This window comes from Podarcis melisellensis (assembly GCF_964234715.1).
Source record: "Podarcis melisellensis genome assembly, chromosome: 14".
Taxonomy (NCBI): Eukaryota; Metazoa; Chordata; class Lepidosauria; order Squamata; family Lacertidae; genus Podarcis; species Podarcis melisellensis.
This window is the reverse complement of record NC_138546.1, coordinates 10658537-10678638: the sequence shown is the minus strand read 5'-3', so window position 1 is coordinate 10678638 and position 20102 is coordinate 10658537. Positions and strand designations below refer to the sequence as shown.

Genomic DNA, 20102 nt, shown 5'->3' with positions numbered 1-20102 from the left:
ACTTAATATTTCAAAACCATTAAGCAGTGGTGAATATGGTAGCCAACAATAGCACAAGATGTATTTTAATGTAACACAACAGATTAGTATTTCAAGCTTCCTCTTCCTAAAGTAACGATCCAGTCTCCAGTCTCCCAGTGGATTATACAGTATTTCTTGTTGAACCAGTTGACAGATTTAAGATTTCAGTTCCAATCCTGTAGCATTTTGAAAAATAATATGTATAGCCCTGAGCATATGTACTCGGTGTGTGTGATACTGCTCTTGAAAAACTAAAATTGTGTGTAAGTGGTTGGCAACATCCAGTAAGAATGCAGTACCTTAAACTTGCTGTCCCAGTACATTTGCACTGAATGCCTACTCTGAATAAATATTTTCTAAACAACATGAGCTGTTTCCCTTCCAGGTATGAAATATGATAAAAACTTCCTGGTTGCTTGTCCTCTGAGTACTGTGAGAAAGCTAACACTTCTAGTACATTAATACCAAGTTGCATAATTGTTTGCATTTGCATTTTAAATAAAGTTCCTCATAGTCTTTTGGGATGGTAGATTATGCTTTTGGCCACAACATTATGCTGGTTATACTAGTCAATAAAAATCTGAGGTCTATAAAACACGATTGCCGAGACATGAAGCTTTTCTGCTCAGGACTTGTCTACAGAGTTGTTTTACTTTGTTTTGCTTTGTTTGCTTTTGATGGAACTTACGCAGGCCACCCATGTCACTCTGTCCATAGATTTTGCATGATCGGAACAGCTGATATTCTTCATATGAATTAATTTTGCAGCAAGGATTTATTTACACATACAAACAATCTGTATCTTTATCAAGGGGCAGCACTACAGGACAGAGAAACATTTGAAATTATATTGGAAAACATGGCCATTTGTTTTTCAAAATAACTTTGGAAAAGGCTTTCTCCATATTTCTCTATTAATTCCCCCATATATAGTGTGAAATGTAATCTCCTCGTAACACACTATAACCCTGAGCTAAAGATCTTACTATGTGTGTTGCTCAAGTACACATGTATACAAGGCATATTGGCATGCATGTGTGATCAAAGACAAATAATCATGGAGATAAATAACCATAGGGCAAATATTCCAGAACTATTTAAATTATTCGGACATCTTCCTTTCCTCTGTAACAAGGATGGGGAACCTGTGTTATCCTCAAACCAGGGACAGCCTCCCATCAGACAGTGAGGCACTGAGGAAGTCACCCCAACCAGGCAGCAAACCTGGGCCTGGGGAGCATGGCTCCACCACCTCTTCCATTGCCAGCACCATGCTAGGGCTCCCCGGGCTACTGCCAGACAGCTGGAGGAGGGAGGGGCAGGGTGGCAGGGGTTTGCCTCAAACAGCAAAAAGACTACCCTGCCTGAAGCCCTTCATAGTATATAGGCAAGCTTTGAGAAACAGTTGAGAGAGACGGTGTCCTACATAACACTTGGGTGAACTGTCCTCTTGACTTTCCAAGCACAGGAAGAACAGTCTCGCCATAGAATTCACATTCTGAGGCCTGGAACAATTTCAAGGACCTGACACCTGTGAGCATCTGGTCCAATTGAGCATTATATCTGATTTCTTCCATCACCCTTCTAAAACAGATTAGGACTTTAAATCTAAAATAGTTTCCCCCCCAGGGCTGTTTATGAACTTTCAGAATAATCTGCAGCTGAAAGAAGACATTTAACTTCTGTCAAAAAGAATAAGCAGTGTGAGTTTATCAGTTTTCCATTAAGCCAGAATTAAGGTCAATTTAAAAAAATACTACTTTTTATCACTTTTTAATCAATCCATAGTAATGATGTTTTTGGATAATACACACAAGCATTACAAGATAATCCTGTTTGCAGATCCTACAATATTTTGCAATGGCCACTTTACATAGGACTACCATGAAAGCAGTTTGGAAGCTGCAGCTGGTACAAAATGTGACCACTCAGTTATTGGGTGGGGGGCAATAAAGAAAATGTCCTCATTTTGTATTGGTTGTACTGAGTATGGGTGCATTTCTGGGTCCAATGCAAAGTGCTGGTTAATACTTTTAAAGCCCTGAACAGCTTGGGGCCAAGTTACTTAATGGACAGCCTACGCCCAATATCTTAAGAACTGGCTCAGCCCTGCTTCACTACTTAGATTGACGAATGTGTGTAATAGGGCCTTATCAAAGGTAGCTCTGCAATTATGGAATACAATTCCTGCAGAGATTAAGAAGGCCAAATTTCTTGAGCTCTTCAAGATGGCTTGAGAAACCTTTTTCCCCTTCAAAAGTTTTTGTTGCCGGAGATGTGAGTGAATGTAGCTAACTGGGATGTGACTAAGTTATAATTGTGCTATGCTTGTGATTGCAGTATTATTTTGTTGCTGACTGTGTTTTCATGAAATTTGTATTTTAAAATATAGTAAGGCATTTTATGGAGGATTTCCTCAAAGCAGAATGTAAATCTCTTAAAGCGAGCAACTGTGCTCAGCACTGAATGTTCAAAAAATGATGACTCTCATGAGGGAGATGCCTACCCATTGCAACCCATCCTTAGAACTTCAGTTGTGATGGGCTCTGCGGAGTTCATTCCGGAGTTCACATTGTGTTGGATGCCTTGGTGACAGAGGATGAGAATGCTGTTCTGTTTCTTTTATACTTGGAAAGGATGCACCTCTGATTTATTACCCATGCTCCTATTCTGATCATTACCTTCTATTGACAAGTCCATTGTGTGTGACAGGAACAAAATAATATTTTTAGAGCTTTGTCATTGGGGGCCCTAGTGAAAGAAGGAATGTGGCAGAACAACCTACTGGAGACCCAGGAGTCATGTTCATCCCCTCTCACCACTGCCTGTGGGAATTATTCTATAGGGCTCACTTTCATGGGGCTCAATTTCACCACCAAGATTCAGAGCCTATCTTAAATTCCTTATCATGATGTTCACGAACAAGGAATTCCAAGTTTCCAACCACATCCTGTTGCTGATTATCTTTGATCATTGAAACGTCACTGTCTTTTTAGGATTTAGGATTCTACTAACAACCATTCTTGTATCTTCTACCTTGTTTCTTAAGAAACAACCAACACTTCTGGAAAAGTGGTGGACTGGTTCTTTCAACTCACTCCAAAATCATATTCACTTCTTAAACATGTATATAAACTAGAGCGATGCCTTTGTGAATAAAGAGGAAGTTTTCCTGTATTAATAGATCTTCTAGATAATGCAGTGAATAATGCACATTGATACTGTATATCTTTGCTTGGGGATCTGTATTCCAGTCCAACCTCGAATTACCACTTAATCTAGGGTCAAAGTGGGTGCACATGACATTAAACTCTTCTTTGTATCCCGTGCTTGAAATTGACCTCTTTTTTTGAAGGAGAAAAAAAAATAGCAGACATTGTGAACAATGTTCCTGCACTAGCTTTTTTCCACCCACCCACCCCTGTCTTGTAATATGTAGACGTCAAAGGCACCATATTAATATGGGGTGGAGTCCTTCCTGAATGCAAGCCTAAATATGATATATTAGGAAGACAACAGAGCTGAAATGTCTCAATCAGCATGAGAAATGCTTATAGCATAGCTGTGTATTGACATTAAAAATTGCACATGTTTGGCAGAAGGGCGGAGGCATTGTGCAAAGTAATGTTGGCAATACGCAAATTCAGGCATTACTGGCAAATACACTCTGACCCTTCTGGTTTGCTTTCTGCAGCCACACCCACACACCCAGCACTGGCAGCTGCTTATAAACACAAAACACACACACCACTGTAGAATGCATTTGCAGTCATATGTGCAATGATGCACCCCCTGGGGACAAAGAGTTGATATTATCTGCCATAGGTGTGTTCTAACTTAATATTTACATGCCATGTATCTCTTCACCTCGTAGGTGTTTCCTCTCGTTGACATTTCTGTTGAGTGCTAGTGTGGCCCTGTTGAGTAAAATACGTAGTTTGACAACTATTTCAGCTCTTTATTTTTGCCTGGCATTGCTTGCTTTTTCTTCTTCCTCAGGGGAGGGTTTACATATTCTTAAAGGTTTCTGAAAACATTGTCTTTCTATGAGTTTTTATATTTGAATGTGCCGAACCACCATCTGAATAGTGGTTGAATTTAATGTAAAGGGGTCAGGTGTGTTTTGCCTGTACTGACTATTATTGCACAAACAGAGACCTGTCTGCTCTGGAGATCCTCTCTTACCTACTTGCTTAAACAATGTCAGACTCTTGGGCATGTTCAGACCTCTGATTGAGCAGTATTAGATTTTCTTTTGTACTTGCAGTCCTTGCAGTTTTGAAGTCCACACAAGCAGTCTATTCATTCAGGCTTTGAAAAGATAAGACTGCCCTCTGTAGTTGGGTAGTAGATGGTATTCTATATAGTGGTTTGGTGAAATGTCACAAGAGCATAGGCGCCGACTCCATGGGGCCTGAGGGGGCCCGAGCCCCCTCAAAAATTCGTTTGGGGGGGCTTTGCCCCCCCCCAATAATTTAAGAAAATTATTACCGTATTTTTCCCTCAAAAAGAGGAAGTGGCTGCTTTCCTGCATTCTGCCTCAGGGTCTTACTGCCCACCCTCCTCTGTTTCCTTGCTGTGTTTGCTCAAACGGAACAAAGAGCAGGGAAAGCCCCTCCCCTCCAGGCAAGCAGGCAGGAGGGAGAGAGAGAGAGAGAGAGAGAGAGAGAGAGAGAGAGAGAGAGAGAGAGAGCGAGCGCGTGCGAGCTGGCTGGCTTGGGTGGGTAGGTGAGGGGAAACTTTTGCTTTCCTTTCCTCCCCTGCATTCTTAGCCAGCTGCTTCTCTGCACACCCCTCTCGTGCTCCTTGTCCGTTCTGTGTTTTTCCTTCCCTCCCCACTTAAAATGTGGTTTAAAAGCATGGATCCACATGGATCCTCAGGATCTTTGAATTGGGTCACCCCAAATTCACCATCAGAGCACATAGCATGCCCATGGCTACAGCCTGCCCCCCCAAAATCACACACCCACTGTTGCCTGGGGCTGCAATGGTGCAAAAACGTGGTTACAAAGCATGGATCCACAGGGATTCTCAGGATTTTTGCATTGGGTCACCCCAAATTCACCATCAGATCACATGTCTGTGGCCACAGCATGAAGCACAAAAATGATACATCATTAATATTCACCGCCCACGGCGGCAGCCAATCGGCTGCCGCAAAGGGCGGGCCCTCACAGGTTCACTTAAGGTCGGGGCAGCCCAGGGCTCGCCCCTTTCGTTCCCCCAGCAGCAGCGGTTTGGAGGTCTTGGGTGTGGAGATATCGATCTTGCCCCCTGATCGATAGGGCCGCGATCTCAGACAGCTTTACGATCCCAATCAATCATTTACAGCGGTCCGGCACGCTTCCTCCGAAGCTGCGCAATAACTCCTGCTGTCTCTTCTCAGTCACGGCTTGTAGCAGAGTAGAAGCACAGCGTGTAAAGCAGCCTAGTTTCCAGGCAAGCACACATAGACAGGTGTGTCTATTTACAGCTCTTTATTAAAACATTACAGCATCAAAGTCCGTCACTTTTGGCCGCCATTACTCTCTCTCAGATACACAGAGAGTACGTCTTTCTCCCCTCAGGATCACAGGGGAACTGAACAATACAGGGATTGTCCCGCCCAGCTTCTATCTCCGCCCAGCTTCTGTAAGCTGACGTTAGCAGGTGACACACACCAGGGGAATTTAACCAGATAAATTCTGAACCATAACACCCCCCCTTGTGTCCCTGCGTGATACCTGTGCAACATCTTCAGTAACACCTTGTGAGATCGATCCCTTCCCCAATGCCTTGTGCCCTCCCTTGGCAAATCTGTTTGGCATTTGTGGAACCACCTCACAACTCTCAGAATCGCACTGTGCGAAACTTACCCACGCACCTGTGGCTTGATACCTCTCTGGTGGGATACCTTTAGTAGTGCGACTGGACCTCCTAGGCACAAACTCAGGTGTTTCCTCTGACTCACTTTGATCAGCAGGTGTGTCCTCTGCATCATGGGATTCCCCTTCTGACTTAAAGCGTCTTCGAATCCTCTCCATTACACTCACAGGAGAACTAGGCTCACTTTTGGGCAGTCTCTTAACAGCCTGTGAAGATGCCCTATCTTGCTCCTGACCCCGGTCAGTGACCTGGTCGTCATCAGCAGCCTCAGCCTCTTCTTCCGCCTCATCAGAACTGTCTTCTGGGTCAGAGAGACAATCTGAGAGAACATCACGCCTAACAGGAGTCTTTGACTTTACAACCTCCTCTAAGAACTCAGCGTGTTTACTGATCAGCACCTTACTCTGATCACCTGACGGGTAGGCAAACCGCCATGCACGGGCTTCTGGCTCATACCCACAGAAGATCATTTTCTGGACTTTGGCTCCATCTGGCCCTTGCAAAGCCTTAGGCAAAGCGACAAGCGCAGGAGTCCCGAAAGTCCGCAGAAAGTGAACCTGGGGTTTGCGGCCATTTAACAAAGAGAACGGTGTGTCGCCTACCAGTGAGTTGTAGACACGATTCCAGGTGAATGACACAGCCCTAGTAGCCTCCAACCAAAACTCAGGAGGTAACCTGGCTTCTTTCAGCATCACCTGTGCAGCCTTAACCAGAGCTCCACTCCTCAGCTCTGCCACCCCCCCTTGCTGGGGTGAAGTAACTGTGTGGCGTATCCCTCTCTTCTGCAAGAACTTCTGCAACGCAGAACCAGTGTACTTAGCATTTCTGTCACTGATGATCGCTTGAACCCTGGTGGAGAACCTTTGTTCCACCCCCTCAATCCAGCTCTTGATCAGCTGTGCTGCATCCTCCCTGGATTTGAGACCGTGAGTCCAGGAATTCTGCGAGAAATCATCCAGAAAAGTTAGCAGAAATCTGGCCCCCCCTAGACTTGGTTCCTTGACAGGACCGGCCAAATCTATGTGTACCAGCTCAAAAGGTTTAGTGGCCACACGTTCCACCTTTGGGTAACTGCACCCTCTCGCCTTTGCCTGCTTGCAAGTGTCACAATTAATGGCACTTCCACAATTTTTAATTCTGCAACCTGTAACAACCTCAGGTAACGCCTGCAAATCCTCTAAAGGATTGTGAATCGTTCTCTGATGCCATACGCATGCACATGTAACATTATGAGCGGGAATTGTAGCACGCTGGTTGGGAACTGTAGCACGCAACGCTTGTGCTTTCTCAACCTTCCCCTCACCTCCAAGAGACGTTTTAAGAATGAAAAGATCATTCTGTCCCTTCCGCACTTTGGCCAGTAACCTCCCCCCTTTGGAGATTGTGCAGACATCATTTTCAAAACAAACCCTGAACCCCTTACTTAACAAATAAGGCACAGATAACAAACAGTGATGAATCTCTGGAACAATACAAAAATCCACCGTCTCCTGTAAAACAGAAAGATAGGCATTAGTACATTTGAGAACTCTAGTTTTCTGTCCATTCGCGAACTTAATAGTCTGTCCCTTCGGAACTGCCGTGCAATTCCACCTCTCGACTGCAGGGGTCTCTGGAACCATGTTGCGGTTAGCTGCAGAGTCTATTACAAAGGCCATCCCGGAATCTTTCACTCCGCCGTCTTCAAACACTGCCATACTTGCAGAAACTTGATAAGACTCTTCCTGTTGTTTACCACGACCACCTGGCTCAGTTCCACGCCTGCCTGTCTTCCCAGGCCTGTTGCCATGGAAACCTGCCTGATTCCCATGGGAAGTGTCCTTGACAACATCCTCCCTCGGCTCTCTGCTCCGGTGGGGGCAACTGCCACGCCGACGTTGAACTCCAGTGGAAAAACACTGCCCGGGGCTCCTCCCAGCTGGCCTGGCCTTCCTCCTTCTGGAACGGCGCCTTCCACCAGCCTGCCCCCCCCTGAAGCTCCTCTGAAAAATCAACTTGCAACAGTCTCAGCTGGTTAAACACAGCTATCATATCAGTTACATGCTTCCTGATGCTATCCCCAGGGCGTAACTTCATTTCAAACAAGCGTCTGGTGGTGTGGATCTTTGCCCCAGCAGTGGTTCTGTGGTGCACCCTTTCCAACGCTTGATAAGCGGCACAAGCATTGTCCAGCCCCTCTACCAAGGGCAGTTGTGAGCCATCCAAGCTAAGCACAATAGCTCCCAGGGCTCTCTCATTCCTCCGCTGCGACGTGCGGGCTTCTTGGATATCGGCCGCTGTGGCCTGGGGTCCCGGCGGGGGTAAAGGGGGCGCCTGCACAGCCTCCCACAACCCCTTCGCTACCAGCCATGCCTTCAGCCTCCTGGACCATTCTTGCCAGTTCTGGCCGTTTAACTTTTCGAAAGGCACGTTGTACGAATCATGGCCGTCCGCCATGTTCTCCCGTTCTCCCAAGGGGGCCCAAGCTTACTTACGATCAGTTTCAGCTTCCTCCGGCCTTCCCTTCCGTGGAGAAACGATATGTCAGCTGCGTCTCAGCCTCCAGCTCTCTGTGTATCAGAAGCTCTCACTGTCTCACGGAAGCAGGCAGTTAATCATTCTTGCTCTCCGGCACCCACGCTGACTTCAAAGCGTTCCTGGAGCTCACACTGACTGCTTTACGAGCGTTTTCTGACCTCCCATAACCTGTGGAGATATCGATCTTGCCCCCTGATCGATAGGGCCGCGATCTCAGACAGCTTTACGATCCCAATCAATCATTTACAGCGGTCCGGCACGCTTCCTCCGAAGCTGCGCAATAACTCCTGCTGTCTCTTCTCAGTCACGGCTTGTAGCAGAGTAGAAGCACAGCGTGTAAAGCAGCCTAGTTTCCAGGCAAGCACACATAGACAGGTGTGTCTATTTACAGCTCTTTATTAAAACATTACAGCATCAAAGTCCGTCACTTTTGGCCGCCATTACTCTCTCTCAGATACACAGAGAGTACGTCTTTCTCCCCTCAGGATCACAGGGGAACTGAACAATACAGGGATTGTCCCGCTCAGCTTCTATCTCCGCCCAGCTTCTGTAAGCTGACGTCAGCAGGTGACACACACCAGGGGAATTTAACCAGATAAATTCTGAACCATAACATTGGGCCCCCCCAATATTTTTTATAAGTCGGTATGGGCCCCCCCAATATTTTTTATAAGTCGGCGCCCCTGCACAAGAGTGAGCAAAAGGCACTTCCTCATTAACATGGGAGTTGTCATCAATTTCTCCCCCCTTCGCCCCCCGCCCTGCCCCCCAGCTGCAGTCCCCTGTGAAACATGCCATGTTGTTTCATAGGATGATCTCAGGATTTGCTGTGGGAAGGCTCAAAGAGTTGCAGTGTATATGCAGTTCTTTGGATCATAGCTTATATATCACAGTTCTTTAATTAGAAATATGCATCAATTAGTATAAAACCATGCCTTGAACAAAAAAAGGCCCAGAGAACAGATATTGCAACTACCTTGCCAAGTAGAAAAACAAATGCTGTGTTTTATTCATACATTATTAACAATGCACCTGTTTGGTTTTTATTGTTTTTTAATACCAAAATTACTCACAGTGATGTGCCTATCAATTTTAAATGAGGCAAGAGGGATATGTTATTTATATTTACTTGTATTTTGCACCAATCATAAGCTTTTAATATCCATGGATTAAAATATATATAAATATGTTAAATCCTGGGGGAAATATCAAGTGAATAGGTTTATATGAAATTATCTGAATTTTTTTTGCTGATAGATGTGCAAATGATAATGGGCTTTATAAGCTGCATATCTGGCATGCACATATGACTGATATTAAAGTCCGATTTTCAGAGAGGACTGGGTTGTTGTTGTTGTTGTTGTTTAAAAAAGTATATTCTGATATACATAAAGAAAGGGGGTATGTTTTCTGTTGTCTATTGTGGTGTGGACTTTTTTTGAAAAAAATATTGATTCTCCTTACCCTAGTATGAAGGGCAGTCTGAATCTGGAATGAATTTTCGGTCATGCTAATGAAATGTGGAAAGGGTATTAAGAGAGAAAGCTTTCCACCAGATGCACTACATTCAGAAGACACAACCTAACTTAACCAGTACTTTTATATTTTCCCGTCTGCCTTACTTGAGACAGATTTCCTGCCTGCAGTTCTGCACACCTGTTATAAACAGACTTAACATGCTTCACAATGCTTTGTTGTGTCACATTGTAAAGCACAGCTGAGGCTTAATAATATGACTTTAAAATTCTCTGAATCTGCTAACTGTGGGCATTTACATAAAGGAGCACAACTTGTCCTACCATTTGCGCTTTACTAAGCTCTCTGACATTACTATGGTTTCACTGTAAAAATATTGACTCATGACACAAGAGGAAATAGGTTAGCCAGTGCATACGTCTGCATGGTGACAATGAGGCTCTTAGAAGGATGTTGTAGATTAAAAGAAGAAATGAGACAGGTGTCTAAAATGTCTTAAACACTTGCTTTAATTTCCCAATTATATTAGTCTTTCAAATTGTTTTGAAGTGTAAAAAAAAAAGTTTTCAGGAATAGCACCATAACACACTGTTTCTCTGAGATGTTCAGTCAGGCTGAGTGCTACTGAGACTAGAATAACAACATCTGAAAGTCAGGTTTTCCAGTCTTGACCTGCCAGGTAAATGAGTTGTTTTATTGAACATTTACACGGTGGTGGCAGGAAAAGCCAAAGGAAGGGAGTGTACAGGGGTGGGGAGGGTTGAGCCAGCACACAACCTTGTTGGATTACTGTCAGTACTTTGAGTTCCAGGTTCTACTGCATTAATTTTTGCAAAAGTGCCAGCCTTTGGTCAGCTGTGTTGCTGTGGCAGCAAATTCTCAAAAGCATGTACTGTATGAGCGAAGCTGAAAAAAGCAGGCCCTGAACTTTATTCATTAAATGTAGTTGAAATTAACCAGTCTGTTTTACATTGTAAATTAGATTCCTTTATTATTTCATTATGTCTACAAATATGCATTCTTAAGGCCAAGTAGTCTAATGTCCTCCTCTGCAGTCCTGCCTATAGTACTTAAAATCCCATTTAAGTAGGTGGGACTTGCCCATGCATAGCTAAGGACAGGATTATGCTCAGCCTTATCCCTAACGTCATTTGCAAAACAGGTTATAAGTATTCTTGTTTTTTCAGGTGGAGGAGCTGAGGCAGAGACAGAGTGCTACTAATATGGCAGAAGAGGAAGGGCATGTATAAATTAGACCTCCCAACCCTTTGCTGTTGTAATAGTTAATGTGGAAGGAAGACACATAAGGATGAGGGTTCAATAACCTGCTGAACCCTTATTCCTGTTGCCATAAGCAGAAGGAAGTGGCTTTGACAGACTGTGTTGCTCTTTAGCCATAGTTGCACTGCCACCCAGCTGTGGTCCATTCAGAATCTCTGTGGCACGATGCAAGAAAACAACAAAGATCGCAAGTAGAGGTTGGGCAGCAGAACTCTAGCAGGGGGACAGGTTAATAGCAAAAGAGTTTGTAGATCTTCTTGCATATGTGTTTAGGCTGAACACATGAAAGGGCAACAGGATCACACCTGCTGTCCCTGCCCTCCATTGCAGAAAGAACCCCTTATTGAGAGAACCAGCACTAGCAGTAGAGCAATCTTTTCTCTGATGAGGGCCACATTTCCTTGGGAGTAATCCATCAAGAGCCGCGTACCAGTGGTTGATGGGATCAGAGTCAAAGGTGGGTGGGCCACCTCTTTTCTCTGCGTTTTCTCTTTCCACCTCTGCAATTCCTTTCTTTCTCTTTTTCCGTTATTCCCTTATCCCCATTTCCCCCCTTCCTGCCACTTGCATGAAATTAGGCTGAGGGCCACATGAGACCCACTCCTGACCAACTCCCGCAGAAGTGTAGACTATGTTTGTTCTAAGCCAAACAGTGCACTGAAGTTGTGGACAAGGACAGCAGGTATGGTCCCACTTGCCTCTGTGTGTGTTCAGATAGAGCATATAAAATCATAGAACTGTAGAGTTGAAATGGATCCCAAGGGCTATCTAGTCCAACCCCCTGCAATGCAGGAATCTCAACTAAAGATGGCCATCCAGCCTCCACTTAAAAACCTCCAAGGAAGGAGAGTCCACCACCTTCCAAGGGAGTCTGTTCCACTCTCAAACAGCTCTTACCATCAGAAAGTTCTTTCTGTTGCTTAGTCAAAATCTCCTTTCTTGTAACTTGAAGCCATTGGTTTAGGTCCTAGCCTCCTGAGCAGGAGAAAACAAGCTTGCTCCATCCTTCAAACGTTCCTCTTATGGCTTGATCTCCAGACCCCTGATCATCTTGGTTGCCCTCCTCTACACATTTCATCTTGTCAATATCCTTCATAAATTGTGGCACCCAGAACTGGATAAAGTACTCCAAGTGTGGTCTGACCAAGGCAGACTTGTGCAGTACTATTACTTCCCTTGATCTGTGCACTATACTTCCGTACAGATTTTCTTCTTCTTCTTCTTTGCTGCTGTGTCACACTGTTGACTCATTTTAAGCTTGTGGTCTACTAAGACTCCTAGATCTTTTTCACATGTAATACTGGCAAACCAGGTACAACCCATTTTATATTAGTGCAGCTGGTTATTCCTGCCTGAGTGTAGAAGCTTACATTTGTCCCTGTTGAAATTTATGTTGTTAGTTTTGGCCCAATTCGTCAAACTATTAAGGTAATATTGAATCCCGATTCTGTCTTCTGCAGCATTAGCTAGCCCTCCCAGTTTCATGTCATCTGCAAATTTGATGAGCATTCCCTCAATTCCTTCATCCAAGTTGTTTATAAAGATGAACAACAATGAGCCCAGGACAGAATCCTTCAGCTCCCCACTTGTCCTTTTTTCCAGGATAATGAGCAACCATTAGTGAGCACTCTTTGGGTTTGGTCAGAAAACCAGCTACAGTGGTATCTCGGGTTAAATACTTAATTCGTTCCGGAGGTCCGTACTTAACCTGAAACTGTTCTTAAGCTAAAGCACCACTTTAGCTAATGGGGCCTCCTGCTGCTGCGCCGCCGGAGCACGATTTCTGTTCTCATCCTGAAGCAAAGTTCTTAACCTGAAGCACTATTTCTGGGTTAGCAGAGTCTGTAACCTGAAGCGTATGTAACCTGAAGCGTATGTAACCCAAGGTACTACTGTGCAAATCCACCTAAGTTACCTTGTTCAAACCACATTTGATATTCTGTAAGAATATCATAGGGAACTTTGTCAAAAGCCTTACTGAAATCAAGATACACTACATCCATAACATTACCCTGATCCACCAAGCTTATAGCTCTATAAAAGAAATAAATGCAATGTAATGTTTATAAGGTAGTATTATAAAATATATTGATGTCAATTAGCAATTGTGAGTAACCTTGGCCATGTATAATTTGACTCTAAAATTTGTTTTGCTTTTTGTGGCAAGGGCTCGAAAAAGAATATTCAGATATACTATGTACTGTTGAAGGCTTCTATTTACTGTCTTTCATCATAAAAGTTACCAGAACAGAAAAAAAAGTTAACTGCACTCCCCTTGAAGGAGCAGTGTGTAGTCTGGGCTAGTTCTTGATCCAGCTAAGTGGATGCTCAGAAGGTACCCTTTTCCAGCTATGGCTGCTGCTCCAGCTGTCACCATATCTGGATCAAGATAGCCTCACCAAAGTTATCCATGCACTAGATTAGATTATTATAATGCATTCTATATGGGGCTGATTTTGAAGATGTAACAGAAGCTGCAACAAGTACAGAACACTGCCACCAATGTTGAGTAGAGCAGTTAATTGAAATATTGTAATACTGACTTTACAAGCACTGGTTGCCAATACTCCACTGAGTCCACTTCAGCTGAACACCTACCTCTTCACCTGGTATTTTGGGGGTGGCTGGTTTGTTTTGGCCAACTGTAATTGAGGAATCACCATCTGTTGTATGTTTTGATGTGATTTGATTCAGTTTTATCTGGTTTAATTTGTCATACCATGCTTTAATCTATAAGTAGCCACGTTGGTAACATAGGGATCACAAATGATGAAGAACAGTATAAAAATTAATTAATTGTGTTTGTCAACAGGGCATGTTCTCATAGAGATTTCTATTGCACAGAAGAAACTGAATGACAGATTAGAAGAAAGTGTAAGTAAATACCCATGCAATATTTTAACTTTTTTAAAAAAATAAAATAAAAACCTATGGGGGGGGGAACCTTTGTGTGGAAACTAACCCTTTAACTACACAGTTATCCATTTACTCTTGCAGTTCAAGAAATTCCATAAAGAGATTATATCTGAGCTGGAGAAGAAGACTGAACTAGATGTAAAATACATGAATGTAAGTATATTGTTTTTCAGTGCCGGAGAAGATTAATCATTTATATGATTATCTTATCGTATGTGCTACTTAGTGTTGGCAAATAGCACAAGAAATGACTTTCCTGAAGCAGGTTGGGAAGGTTTTACACGTGGAGCAGAGCCCCTGTGCTTACAGCAATTTTTATGATTTAGGGCTCTAAGTTCAGTCCTTAATATCTCTGTTGATGTTTGTAGTATATCAACTTTGCCAATCTACATGTGTTGTCTTCAAGGCTGAAACGTTAAGAATTCCAAAAATACTAAATTACATTTATCCTGATTTGTACATATAGCTATAACTAAGGTGTTTTGGGTTCCTAGATGTTATATATTCAGATTTTACCTATTTTTATATCTGATGGAGATATTAATCATGGGCAAAAATGTCTTAAAAATTAAAGGAAGGATTAAAGCTAAGATATTAACTAGTCAAAGGAAGGCTGATAATGGCATATTTATTGTTATATTATGCAGTGGCTCAGTTATTAAATTTTTGTAGTGGAGAACAACTGACAGTCAGACACTATGAGTTAAAGTCAAACAGTCAAAGGCCTGATCATGCATCTCAAGCAGCAGCTTTGTGGACGTATATGAAAGTGATGCAATATTCAGAATCCTGACGTTAAGCTTTCATCTTTTGAATACTTTCACATTGGTAATTGTCTTACCAAAACCAACTTGATCAAAGTAAAATGAATCCCACCTTCACAGAAATAGTCTTGGATATCCTGCGGACCGATGGAAGGCATTTCAAATGTCTCCTTAGATACATTTAAGATGCAAAAATACATGAGAGCAAATCCTTGATCGGCCAGTTTTATATATTTTATTAAACATATTTGTGATCTGTCCTTCACTTAAAGGCCCCAGGATGGAATTACATACACTTAAAACCAAAAGATTAAACAAAAGCATTAAAGCACATAAAACCAAATGCAAATATCCAGTTACAAGTTAAAACAGAAACAGCAACAAAAATTCAATTAGCGCATATATCCCTATCCCAAATCTTGGGTGCTTCTTCACCTGACAGTGAAAGAGGTGCTTCTTCACCTGACAGTGAAAAGGCAGCAATGTCATAGTGAGACATGTCACAAAGGGGAGGTTATTCAAAAGGCATGGGGCCACTGCAGGGGGAAAAAACTGACCCATGGGTCTCCACCCTGCAAATCTCATTAGGCATGAGGACCACAAGCAAGGTTCCTCCTGCAGATCTCAAAGCCCAGGCTTCTTAGTATGGGAATATAATCTCTCAATTATCTGAATACATACACCAGCCACTTCCTATGTGGTTTTTTTAAATAACTAATTAAAATAGTAGCATTTGGACATGTGCTGGGATAAAAACAGTGGTGTTGGCCTATAAATCAGGAACTTAACTACATTTGTCTTGTCTGAAAGTTCAGCAGGTGTGGGCACAGATACTGGGTAGAACAAAACTAAATCACTGACTAATAACTTAATTTGCATCTTCTTAATAGTTTTGCTTGTGCTTATCAACAAAGATAGAATTACAAGTATGAAACATTCTCATAGCTGGATTACCTTAGCATATTGCTAGAAAAATATAAATCTGCCACAAACTGAGGACTGAATGTATAAACTGTGTGATATCTTGATGAATTTTCCCAAGAAACCCATACTGAGTACGGCAGATAAGGTATTTTTGTGGCAAATGGTGGCCTGGTACAGAACTCTTGTGAATTGGCTTAAGGGCTGGATATGAGTCTCTGATTTAAAAAGAATATTCTAGGATAATAGTTAACTTTTATGACATAGCTGAATGACACAGGAAATTAGGTAGAGAGAAGTTTCTATTAGGAAAACCTGTTGGGGAGGGTTTCATGTATTTGTATTTGGAATATAAACATTTTTTAATGAACCATGTCAACAAGCATGTATCATGTGTAACTTGTGAAATGAATAGATACCTTCTTTAAATTTCATTTTGAGGAAGACGTTCCATGCCAGACAGTCAGATGTTCCATTGCATCAACCCAAGGTCACCAGAGTTCCTAAGAGCACAGGGAGATATTTGCATACATAAGCAAGAGGCATTTTTAAAAGACCAGGATTATATACATTTTGCTCCAAATCAAGAAACATCAATCTTCCTCTTTTTATTTCGAAGGTCCTTGGCAGGTTTAGCAACTGTTCCATGTATTGTCTACAAGATGACAGCAATACATACGAAATCTTGAACAAATACAGCTCAGAATATTTTCATTCTCAAGTTTCTTTTGAAAAACTATTTATTTATGTTTGGCTGCTCTAATGTTTTCCACGTGAAAGTTGCTGATACTAGATGGAGGAACAACTGCAGCACATTCTTATTCTTATTTATTTAATTTGCATACCACCCTTCATCCGTAGATCTCAGGGCAGTTCACAGCATAAAATACAATATAAAAACACAAAATCCATGATAAAAACAAACAAACCAATAAACCTCCCTCCCCCCTCCCACAAACATATTTAAAAGGGGTAGAAGATGCTAATCAGCCAAAGGTCTGGTTGAAGAGGAACATTTTTACCTGGTACCTAAAGGTATATAATGAAGGCACCAGCTGAATCTCCCTGGGAAGAACATTTCACAAACAGGGAGCCACTGCAGAAACGGCCCATTCTCATGTTGCCACCCTCCAGACCTCTTGTGAGAGAGGCATACAGTCATTGTACTGCTAATTTTTCTTTTGCTACTATAGCAAAATGATACTTGTTTTATATTATTATGCTGGCATTGGTTGCATATGTATATCCTAAAGAATTTGCTTGCTGTAACAGGGAGCTGAGCTTCCAACGTCATCAGCTAATTATTATATTCTAATATAAGATTTCTGAATGCTTTGATTGCAGGCTACTTTGAAGAGATACCAGAATGAACACAGAAGCAAATTGGATTCTTTGGAAAAATCTCAGGCTGAACTGAAGAAAATCCGAAGGAAAAGTCAAGGAGGAAGGAATGCAACAAAATATGAGCATAAAGAAACCGAGGTGAGTGCACTCCCCTGGTGTCTTCCCATTGCAACCCCTTGTACCACATCTAACTATGATGGGAAGGAGGAGAATGGGAAAACCCGCCCAGTGAGTGGCTTCAGCTCATGAAATTCTAGATCCAAGCCATTCCATCTCCAATTTGAAAACAGTCATACCTCAGAGGTCGAAGGGAATCCGTTCCAGAAGTCCGTTTCACTTCCAAAACATTCAGAAACCAAAGTTCAGCTTTGGATTGGCTGCAGGAAGCTCCTGCAGCCAATCGGAAGCTGCGGGAGCCCTGTCAAACGTTCGGCTTCCAAAAATAGATCACAAATTTGGAACACCCTTTCCGGGTTTGCGGCGTTCGGGAGCCAAAACATTCAAGAACTAAGCTGTTCGAAAACCAAGGTACAACTGTATCTTAGACTTGATTATGTTCAAAGGGTGTGATGTTCCTTGTATCTCTTGGAAGTGTTGCATTGATTTGCAGGTGTAGCATTTAGATAAATGCATTTATAGGTGATAAATTTATTGCTAGATCAGAGAACGGCAACCACGTTGTTTATTTCTGTTTGAGATTGGATTAAGACATTAAGGTTGCTTTTGGATCCGAGTTGTGCAAGAAGAATGTGTAAGAAGAAAGTTTTCTCTGTTGTGATTTATTATTTATATTTATTATTTTATTTAGTATTTGGAAACAGTGACTTCTCGACAGAGTGATATTCAAAGATTTATTGCTGAAGGTTGCAGAGAAGCTCTACTTGAAGAGAAAAAAAGATTCTGTTTTCTGGTTGACAAGCACTGCAGTTTTGCTCAACATATGCAGTATTACCATGTAGAGGTTAGTATGAGAGGAGACGCTAAGCTGTCAGAAAAACTTGGTTTTGTGGGGATGCTGAGGTTTTCCACAACACAAAGTACACTCTAAAGGCATTCATTTTAGGCTCCATTTTCTTTGATTGTGACACAAGACATTTAAATTATTGGAAAAACTAGACCCGTAAATGAAAATTCAAGCCACAACACAGAGCCTGTGGTGGTTTATTGTTTGTGACTACATCCCTATAAAGTAAGCATGTTTCATAAAGAATTTTATTTTTATTTTCTATAGGAGATCATACATAAAGCGCTGCATTTCTGTGATGGGGAAGTATATTTTTCCCAAACAAGCTATATGCAGGTGCTACAGTATGTTATAGTTCACATTGCCAATAGAATTTGGCAAGAACCTTGCATTAAAGATATCTGTACACACAGATAAGATTTTAATCTGAAAAGCATATAATCTTATTTTTAACTCACTCATATTTTTTGTAGTGCTCAGAGTTACTTAACGCCAAGTTGCCTAATTGGTTAGAAACTTGCAGCGATGCTACCAAAGTGCCGGAGAAAATCATGACCATGATAGAAGAGATAAAGACCCCTGGCTCCACTCCAATATCAGGAACTCCTTTGCCTTCGCCAATGATAGAAAGAAGCAGTATGGTGAGGAATTCTCTGTTGATTACAAGCTCCTTCCTGAGAGCAACAGCTGGATAGGGAAAAGGAGAAATGTATTAAAATGATTCCAGGTTCCAGACATGGGGCAGTATTCAATTAAATAGTTGCAAGAACCACAGAATAGACTTAGCAGGTGGCGCTGTGGGTTAAAGCCTCAGTGCCTAGGACTTGCCGATCGAAAGGTCGGCGGTTCGAATCCCTGCGGCGGGGTGCGCTCCCGCTGCTCGGTCCCAGCGCCTGCCAACCTAGCAGTTCGAAAGCACCTCTGGGTGCAAGTAGATAAATAGGGACCGCTTACCAGCGGGAAGGTAAACGGCGTTTCCGTGTGCAGCTCTGGCTCGCCAGAGCAGTGATGTCACGCTGGCCATGTGACCCGGAAGTGTCTTCGGACAGCGCTGGCCCCTGGCCTCTTGAGTGAGATGGGCGCACAACCCCAGAGTCTGTCAAGACTGGCCCGTACGGGCAGGGGTACCTTTACCTTTACCTTTATACAGCAAATGTTTTAAGTGTGTTTTAAGTGCAATATACAGTGTGACAGTAGATGGCGGTGGTGAATCTTATGGAAAATTCAATGTATTTTTTAAAACGCTTAAAAACAAAGCATTTTCAGAACAGTTTTTATATGCGTGTAGATTCCACCCTAGCGGACGCAGAGGGAGAAACAAGAGAGATTTCTCCTTGCACAACAAAACAATCAGTTAGTTGAATGCTGTGTTGAATACAACCTATGACTTCTAAAGCAGCAACTAAGTCACATTCTCAGAGCTTTATGTTCCTGCTGATGGGGGCAAATGGTATTAGAGCTCTGGTCTTCAACTGGTGGGCCATATGGAAGGGTAGAAATCTAGATCTCCCCCACCCACATGCTTTTTATCATGCCTTATACTGGATAAAGTTTTTAAACCCAGCTGCTGAAATCTTCAAAGAAAAATGACAGGTTGTCTCCAACAGAGTTCTGTTCAGAATAGACCCATAGATCTATATTAGTTGTGCCAATTAATTTCAATGGATCTGCACTGAGTTGATACCCAGTGTTTTTCAACCTTCTACTCCTGTTTGCATGTGTGGACAAAATTGTTGATATATGACATTATATCATTGTACTGATGCTTAATGTTAATTTTGTGTCACTAGCTTGGAAACAATTATGACTCGCTTCATAGAAGTTCCCCCAGAGTACCCCCTGCACCCACAGGGAGAGCCTATACTAGTCCTTTAGTTGACATGTTTAACAACCCGTCAATGGCCCCAAAGGCACCTTCAGAGAGATTAAATAATTCAACAGGTAAGCATTTTGTGTGTGTGTGTGTATAGGTGTGTTGAAAAGGCATATTCTTGTGAAAATGACTATTTTAGTTAATGTATTTGTTTCATAAA

The 20102-nt window shown here is 42.4% G+C and overlaps 1 protein-coding gene across 2 annotated transcripts in view; it reads left to right on the top strand.

Moving 5' to 3' along the window:
- BAIAP2L1 (BAR/IMD domain containing adaptor protein 2 like 1) overlaps positions 1-20102 on the top strand; it is a 66013-nt gene that overhangs the window by 31285 nt on the left and 14626 nt on the right. For both annotated transcript variants that reach the window (XM_081889232.1, XM_081889233.1), the window contains 6 exons: positions 13973-14034; positions 14158-14229; positions 17106-17243; positions 17914-18066; positions 18543-18710; positions 19860-20010. In XM_081889232.1, the coding sequence (XP_081745358.1) occupies positions 13973-14034; positions 14158-14229; positions 17106-17243; positions 17914-18066; positions 18543-18710; positions 19860-20010 (744 nt within the window). The remainder of the gene's footprint in view (positions 1-13972; positions 14035-14157; positions 14230-17105; positions 17244-17913; positions 18067-18542; positions 18711-19859; positions 20011-20102) is intronic.